Below are 9387 nucleotides of genomic sequence, written 5' to 3'. Positions count from 1 at the left end.
TATCCAAAGGATTCTCTTCATTATGTCTTGCAAATTTTTTCTGATTTTTAAAAATTGCCCTAATTTTTGTTTATGTGGAGACTAATATCACTCATATCTGAGGAACAATTTTGCTTGACATATATTTGGCAATTTATTTTTTTTTTCTTTCAAGATTTATATATGTCCTCTCATTGTCTTCTCATCTGCATGATTTCTGCTCAGAAATCACAGCCTAGGCTTCTTGGTTCTCCTTTGTAGGCTGTATTTTGTTTTTTTCCTGAGCTGCTTTCAGGATTCTTTCTTTGTATTTAGTTTTGGAAAGTTTGATAATGGTAAGTCTTAGAGATTCTCTTTTATGATCTAACCTGTTTGGGGTTCTTTGGGATTTTTAATGCATAATATCTCATCATCTATTATGATATTAGGAAGTTTTCTTCCAATAAATCTTTCTTTGATATTTTTCTCTTCATCCTATGAGCTTTGCTCTGCAGTGTTTTCTTTTTTCCCGTTAAAGGTCATTTCCACTCATTACATATGTGTATACAAAATAGTCATATCTCAAAGAAGTCCTCTTCATAAAGAAATGCTCATTTTTAAAAATGATCTGCTTCCCTGACACAATCACCCCTGTGGTTCCCTTAAAGCTGGTAAATTAAACAAATGCACTTAGGTGTTTTCTCTCTTGAAATTTCACTGTTTGGTTGTTGGATGCCATCAAGATGATTCCAACTCATGACAACCCAATGTGACAGAGTATAACTTGACCTGCAGTGTTTTCATTGTTTGTTATTGTTGTTGCTGTTATGTGCCGTTGAGTCAGCCCCGACTCATGGTGACCCCTCCTTGGGTTTCTGAGGCCATATCATTTCATTGGTTAACAGCTCAAATATCTTTTTTTCTAATATCTAGGATTTCTTATTTGATAGGCTTGTTTAGGAATGTATATTTTAAAATTTAAATGTGTGGATATTTTCCAGCTCCCATTTTCTTACTGATTTCTAGGTTAACAATGGATATTAAGTAGGTAACTAGCAACCCCTGCCATGGTCTCTGTGTCAAGTATTAAGTTTGTCGTTTATTTGGACCAAATTGAAGTTCCGGAAGTAAGTCTAGACTTAATGTGCTATCTTCTAGACCTACTATGAACAGGTCAATTGTTAGTATTTATTTACTATGGCTTCTCTAGTTTAAATGAAGTATCCTTAAGAGTAGGAACAAAGTAGAAGAAACACTCTCACAACAGAAGCAGTGACCACAGATTGAAAAGAGCAGAGATTCTGCCCACACATGTGTCACACATACAAAAAAAAAAGGTCCCAAGAAAAGAAATACAATCATGGTAAGAGGTAACCTAAACCAGTTGGTGTGTATAATAATTTCCATGTACTGTCTCACTTATCTTTATAAAATCTTTGCAAATAATGGTGTTTAAAAATTACTTCAACACTTTTCATATAAATATCATATGCTAAAACTACAGTACAAAATGGATATCTTTCATGAGAAGTCAGATTTGGTTAACATCAGAATTGAGAAAAGAATTTAAAAATTTCCTTAGGCATATATGTCTGAATTTTCAATAAGATCACTCACTATTCTTCCACAGTATAATCCCTACAGTGTTCCCAATTTTATTCCTGAGAATATAAAGAATTGTGACTCTTTTCATCTGGTTCACACCTTCACATGTTGTATGTCTTCCTAAATCACCCCAAACACCTTTCTTTGTGAAATATCTCAATACTGTGGTATAGTTCTTTAACCTTTACTTTAAAGCATCTTACTCTTAGAGAAAATGGGGATTATTTTTGCCCCCATCCATAGATTCCCCCCAAGCATAGAAGGTATAGATTTAATGTCCTACTTTCTTATTTGAATGCATATCCTAAGGTATTCTATATGGACAGAAGTTAATATGTGGCACTGTCTGTAAAGCCATAGTTATGAATAGCATGTAATTAAAAAGTACTTAGTAATTACTAGGCATAGGTACATAACAAAAGTGTCTTAATCAGATATGCACAAATAAAGAGTTGGTTGTCACTAGGTGGTCTAGGTGGTATATTTCTCCTGGAAAGTCACCCCAGTGTCTCACAGTTTCCCCTAGCCAAATTCCTCAGGCTATACATGCATAGATATTTTAAAGATCCACTAAGTGGGTGGTCATATATTTTGCTCTTTTTTTCAGTACTCTGTCTTTCTCCACTCCATGAGTGGTGCAAAACACCAGAAGTTTGATTGGCAGGAGCCTAATATCTATGCAGGCATTCTTCTTCTGATAGTGGAAAGGCCAGAGAATTTCCTTAACAAGCTAAGTCCAAGCCCATAGTGGCTTAGGTTTCACACTCAGCCACTTGTTGCCCATATCCCAATCTCTGGAAGAAGGTAAGTGATATAGTTATTTTCAGAGGTAACAGGGTAAGTGCTCCACTGTCTTCTGGGGACATTCAACCATGCATTAAACCATTAGTGATAATCCAATGTCATTTATTAAAGGCATCCAGCTTTCCTAGTACCTTTCTAAAAGCATTCTTCATGCTCTTATTCCTGAAGCTGAAAATTAAGGGGCTGAGGAAAGGAGTAATGATGGTATAAGTGATAGCTATTAGTGTGTCATCTCCTCCTGAGGATTCTGGCTTCAGATAAACAACAGATGCAAAACCAAAGTGGATTATGACCACTGTGAGGTGGGAGCACAGGTATAAAAAGTCTTCTTCTTGCCCTCAACTGAGGGGATCCTTAGAACAGTGGAAAGAATGAAAACATAAGTGAGGATTATGAGCAGGAATGTAGCCAACAATCCTGCAATTGTGATCAGTGTTACAATGAGTTTTGTGGTGTCATTATCTAGACAGGATAGCTTCAGAACTGCCCTCATATGGCAGAAAAAGTGCTTGATAAGGTTAGGGATGCAGAAAAATCCCTCAAATATCAGTGCAGTCTCTGTAACAGAGATTAAAAATCCCCCAACCCAAGCACAGGCTACAAGATGTCTACATACCTTTTTGGTTATAATCTGTGGGTATCTGAGAGGGTAGCAGATGGCCAGGAAATGATCATACCCCATAAAAGTGAGGAGGACACAGTTGGTGCCACCAAGTCCCAAGAAAAAACACATCTGCAAGCCACAACCTATTGCTGAGATGCTTCTGCTCTTGGCTAGCAGATCTGCCAACATCTTCGGGATGACGCTTAATGTGTAGCAGATCTCAGAGAAGGAGAATGCACTCAGGAAGATGTACATGGGAGTGTGGAGCTCTCTGTCTACCCATGTTAAACCCATGATGGGCATATTACTCATTAGAGTGAGAATATAAAGAAAAAAGAAGACCACAAAAAGTAATGCCTGTACATCTGGGTAAAGAGAAAAGCCAACAAAGATGAATTCTTTCATGATTGTCTGGTTGTTCTCCATTGTTTAAATGTTTGAAATCTGAAAAGAAATAACAAATGGACATCTACAGAATCATTCAACTCTCCATTGTTATTTGATATCATAAACGAAAATTTTGGTTTGAATAAGACAAATTATTTGCGAAGTTGAATTACCAAGTGCTGTTTCATTTAGTGTAGCAAAGCATTATGTATATGTATATGATGCTTTCCCTTCATCTATACATATATTTAACCAGGAACCAGTTGCTGATAACCTTCTATGTACTAGGAAGTCATGCTCTGGTCAAATATTTGAAGGATTTTATTGACAGATAATATAGTAAAGGAAAAACATTCCAATTAATGTCCAAATAAAGGAGATGGTGGCACACTAAGTCAGCCAGATTTAGAACAAATCCTGAACACCGAATAAACTGCTAAATGGCTACTGGGCAGAGTTACTATCCAGTACAGCAACTTTCACACACTATATGCTTTGTAAATACCTATTTAATGAAGGTTGAGAAATGATCTCCTAGTAATTGTAAGACATATTTAGACAATAGTTTACCATTGTTAGAGAACACCAAAGTCTTTATCTCTTACTGAAAAATGGTTTTATGTCTGAAATATCACAAGAAAATAAAGAATATGTTCCCTTCACCCCATTCTGAGGATAGCAAAGGCATAAAGAAAGGATACCCACCACTAATCAAGAAGCCTCAGATCAGAGTTAATAGTAATTGATTAGGATATGTGGATATTGTTGGTAAACAGAACCTTTGTGCAAACATAGTGAAGATGGCAATTGAGATTTTGGCATTTTCATCAATGCCGAGGTCATCATTGTGTAAAATAAATACTATTTAATCACAGTATGTAGCTGTCAATAATTCTACATTTGATTTACTCTCATCCTTCCGTGACATGTGCAATATGTTGCTTTTTATAGTCAACACATTCCTTTGCCTTGTATTATATTGAGATGTTACTTTTCTTCCCACACATACCAATATATTTAATAATTAACATTTATAGAGTTTGTTGTTGTTGTTGTTAGGTGCCATCAAGTTGACTCTGACTCATAGAGACCCTATGCACAGTAGAATGAAACACTGCCCAGCCCTGGGCCATTCTCATGATCCTTGTTGTATCTGAGCCCATTATTGCAGCCACTGTGTCAACCCATCTGATTGAGTGCCTTCCCCCTCTTCGTCGACCTTCCACTTTACTAAGCATGTCCTTCTGCAGGGATTGATTCCTTCTGACAACATGATCAAAGTAGGTGAGATGAAGTCTGGCCATTCTTGCATCCAAGCAGCATTCCAGCTATACTTCTTTCAGGACAGATTTGTTAGATCTTTTAGAAGTCGATGGTATTTTCAGTATTCTTCACCAACACTATAATTCAAAAGAGTGAACTCTTCTTCAGTCTTCCTTATTCATTGTCCAGCTGTCACATGGCTAGGAGGAGATTGAAAATACCATGGCTTGGGTTAGGCACACCTTAGTCTTCAAGGAGACACCTTCGCTCTTCAGCACTTGAAAGAGGTCTTTTGCGGCAGATTTGCCCAAAGCAATATGTCATCTGGTGTCTTGACTGCTGCTTCCATTGGTGTTGATTGTAGAACCAAGTAATGTGAAGTCTTAGACTACTTCCATCTTTTCTCCATTTATCAGGAAGCTGTTTTTTGGACCAGTTGTGAATACTTTTGTTTTCTTTATATTGTGATGTAATCCGTACTTCAGATTGTATTCTTTAATTTTCATCAGTAAGTGCTTCAAGTCATCCTCACTTTTAGCAAGCAAAGTTGTGTCATCTGCATATTACAGGTTTTAATGAGTCTTCCTTCAATCCTGATGCCATGTTCTTCACATAATCCAGCTTCTCAGATTATTTGCTCAGCATATAAATTGAATAAGTATGGTGAAAAGATCCAACCTTGATACACTCCCTTCCTGATTTCAAACCATGCAGTATCTCCTTGTTCTGTTCAAACAACAGCCTCCTGATCTATGAACAGGTTCCTCATGAGTACAATCAAGTGTTCTGGAATTCCCATTCTTCTCAATGTTATCCACAATTTGTTATGGTCTACACAGTCAAATGCTTTTGCCTAGTCAATAAAACATAAGTAAACATCTTTCTGGTATTCTTTGCTTTGAGCCAAGATCCATCTGACACCAGCAATGATATCCCTCATTCCACCACCTCTTCTGAATCCAGCATGCATTTCTGGAAGCTCTCTGTAAATATACTGCTGCAACCATTTTTGAATCATCTTCAATAAGATTTCACTTGAATGTGATATTAATGATATTGTTCGACAATTTCCACATTCTGCAGAATTACCTTTCTTTGGAATGGGTACAAATATGGATCTCTTCCACTTAGTTGTCAAGGTAGCTGTCTTCTAAATCTCTTGGCATAGATGAGTGAGTACCTCCAATGGAGCATTCATTTGTTGAAACATCTCAATGCATATTCTGTCAATTCCTGGAGCCTTATTCTATGCCAATTCTTTCAGTGCAGCTTTGACTCCTTCCTTCAGTATCATTGGCTCTTGATTATATGCCACCTCCTGAAATGGATGAAGTTCGACTAATTCTTTTTGGTATAGTGACTCTGTGTATTACTTCCATCTTCCCTTGATGTTTCCTGCATCAGTCAATATTTTGCTCATAGAATCTTTCAGTATTGCAACTCAAGGCTTAAATTTTTCCCTCCCTTCTTTCAGCTTGAGATATGCTGAATGTGTTCTTCCCTTTTGGTTTTCTAACTCCAGGTCTTTGCACATTTCATTATAGTAATAGGCTTTGTCTTCATGAGCTGTTTTTTGAAATCTTCCATTCAGCTCCTTTAGCTTATCATTTCTTCCATTTGCTTTAGCTACTCTCCATTCAAGAGTAAGTTTCAAAGTCTCTTCTGTCATCCATTATGGTCTTCTCTTCATTTCTCATCTTTTTAGTGATCTCTTGCTTTCTTCATGGATAATATTCTTGATATCATCCCACAATTCTTCTGGTTTTCTGTCGTTGGTGTTCAATATATCAAATCTATCCTTTAGGTGGTCTCTAAATTCAGGAGGGATATATTCAAGATTGTATTTTGGCTCTCTTGGACTTGTTTTAATTGTCTTTAACTTCAAGTTTAACTTGCATATGAGCAGTTGATAGTCTGTTCCACAGTCAGGTCCTGGCCTGGTTTTAGCTGAAGATATTGAGCTTTTCCATAGCCTCTTGCCACAGATGTAGTCAACCTATTTCCTATGTGTTCCATCTGGTGAAGTCCATGTGTAGAGCCACAGTTTCTGTTGTTGAAAAAAGGTGTTTGCAATAGTTAAGTCGTTGGTCTTGCAAAATTCTACCATGCGAGTTCTAGCATTATTTCTGTCACCAAGGCCAAATTTTCTACCGGTGATTATTCTTTGTTTCCAATTTTTCATTCCAGTCACCAGAGATAATTAACACATCCTGATTGCATGTACGGTCAATTTCAGACTGCAGAAGTTGATAACAATGTTCAATTTCCTCATCTTTGGCTTTGGTGGTTGGTGCATAAATTTGAATAATAGTCATATTAACAGATCTTCCTTATAGACATATGGATATTATCCTATCACTGACAGCATTGTACTTCAGGAAAGATCTTGAAACATCCTTTGTGATGATGAATGCCACACCATTCCTCTTCAAACTGTCATTCCCGGCATAGTAGATCATATGGTTGTCTGATTCAAAATGGCCAAAACCCGTCCATTTCAGCTCACTAATGCCTAGGATATCAATCTTTATGTGTTTCATTTCATTTTTTACAAATTCCAATTTTCCTAGATTTGTACTTCGTACATTCCATGTTCTGATGATTAATGGATGTTTGCCACTGTTTCTCAATTTGAGTGGTGCCATGTCAGCAAATGGAGGTCTCGAAAGCTTTACCTTATTCATATGAGTAATTGTTGTTGTTGTTATGTGCCGTCAGGTCGGCCCCGACTCATAGCGACCCCTCCTTGGGTTTCCGAGGCAGTATCACTACGGAAGTAGGATTGCCCAACCTTCCTTCCGAGGAGTGGCTGGTGGGTTTGAACCGCCAGCCGTCTGGTTAGTAGGCAAGTGTCTTAGCCACTATGCTACCAGAGCTCCCTCATATGAGTAAGGCTGGTTTTATTTTGATGATGCAGCTCTTTCCCAGTCCTATGTTGAGAGCCTTCAAACTTATCTGGACTATTCATAAAGTTGTGTGGTAATGTACCAGACAGTGTTTCTTTGCTATTTATAAGGTTTTCCCTGGCCAATTCTTTGAGAAGTGGATGGACTCTTCCTTCTTCCTAGTCTTTCTCGTTCTGCAAGCCGGGCTGATACCTGTGCACCATGTGCACCCTGATGGGTTTGAAACACCAGTGGCTCAGCCTCAAGACTCACAGTAACACATCGCCAGAGTATGACAAACCAACAGACAAGTTTGTCTCCCTTAGCTGTTGGAAACCTCCCAACTACCCTTTCCTGGATCCCTGTGGCTGACTCCTCATTCTCTCCTGATCCCTGGGTCTTTCCTCTCCTTTCTCCCACTCTTCCACCCTGCCACTTTGGGGCATAGCCTGGGTTCCCTCTCCTCACCTGGATCCCTGCGTCTGACTCCTTGCACTGTCCGAGTCCCTGGGCCTTTCAGGTTCTGGGAACAAAATAAGTACCAAAATTTCAGCTTATAATTTTGTAACTGGCAAAGCTGTCCTTCAAAAACAAGGATGAAATTAAGAGAGTCCCAGTAAGCAAAAGCTGAGGGAATCTGTTACCACTAAGGCATTCAGCTACTAATCAAAAGATTGGTTGTTCAAACCCACCAGCTGCTCTGCAAGAGAAAGATGAAACTTCCAAATATATTAACAGCCTTGGAAACATAATTTAAAAGACAATGCATCAATATGATTATAAATTTAATTTATTAGGCATTCGATTTAAAAAGATGTAATTTATGGCAAAAAATGTGACAAGAATTGACACACGTTTTACAAAAGTGGGCTGAAATGATTGTGAATATGGCACAGGACCAGACAATGTTTCATTCTGTTATATATAATGAGCTCTAGGAGTCAGAAGCTGACTTGATGGCACCTAACAATTTTTGACAACAGAAATATAAAGAGGAGGAAGGGAGTGCATAGTGAAAGTACCAAATTTTTATGAATTTAGTATGTTAAGTATAATTCACATGGTGACCACAAAGAAAATATTTTAAAATATATACAGAAGAAAATGAGAAGTTAATCGAAATCATTCATTGTCAAAAGTCAACTAAACTGAAAAGAAGACATAATTGAAGCATGTGAGGGAAAATAAAGGTATTAGATACACAGAAAATAAGTAGCAAAATGGCATAAGTAAATCTTTTTCTTTTTAATTAGTAATTACTTTAAGGCTAAATGTCCAATCAAAAGGCACAGATTGGCATAATACATACGAAAACATGATTCAACTACATCCTCTTCAGAAAAAAATATACTTTAGATCCAAAGACACAAATAGATTGAAAAAGAAAGGGTGGGAAAAAAAAATATTTTATGCATATAGGAACCAAGAGAGTTGGGTTTCTATATTAAAAACAGAAAAAAAATAAGACTTTAATTTAAAAACTGTTACAACAGACAAAAATAATATAATGAATGAAAATCAATTCATCAAGAAAATATAATGAAACATATATTCACCAAACAACAACCTGCAGCTGTTGAGTTGATTCTGATTCATAGTGACCCTACAGGACAGGATAGAACTATCCCATTGGGTTTCTAAGACTGTAAATCTTTACAGAAGCAGACTGCCAGATCTTTCTTCTGAGAGTAGTATGAGGATTCAAACATCAACCTTTGGGTTAGCAGCTAGCCTTAACCACTGTGCCACCAGAGCTCCTCACCAAACAACAGAGCCTCAAAATATGTGACATAATTTTTGGAGAAATAGACAATTCTATAGTAGTTTTCCAGTAATATACCAGACAGTGTTTCACTGCTATTCATAAGGTTTTCAGTGGCC

At 37.3% G+C, this 9387-nt stretch overlaps 1 protein-coding gene across 1 annotated transcript; it reads right to left on the bottom strand.

Annotated features, from left to right (window-relative positions):
- Window positions 1-2465: 2465 nt before the first annotated feature.
- Window positions 2466-8929, bottom strand: LOC122150656 (olfactory receptor 10X1-like). The gene is given in 3 exon segments (XM_042781905.1): window positions 2466-2677; window positions 2680-3422; window positions 8907-8929. Coding segments are annotated over 2 exon segments (930 nt in total). The 5' UTR covers window positions 3398-3422; window positions 8907-8929.
- Window positions 8930-9387: the final 458 nt, after the last annotated feature.

This window comes from Orycteropus afer, unplaced genomic scaffold (assembly GCF_000298275.1).
Source record: "Orycteropus afer afer isolate SDZICR_OR568_19922 unplaced genomic scaffold, OryAfe1.0 scaffold00193, whole genome shotgun sequence".
NCBI lineage: Eukaryota > Metazoa > Chordata > Mammalia > Tubulidentata > Orycteropodidae > Orycteropus > Orycteropus afer.
Note: the sequence above shows the minus strand (reverse complement) of the source record. Positions and strands in the feature narration are given on the sequence as shown.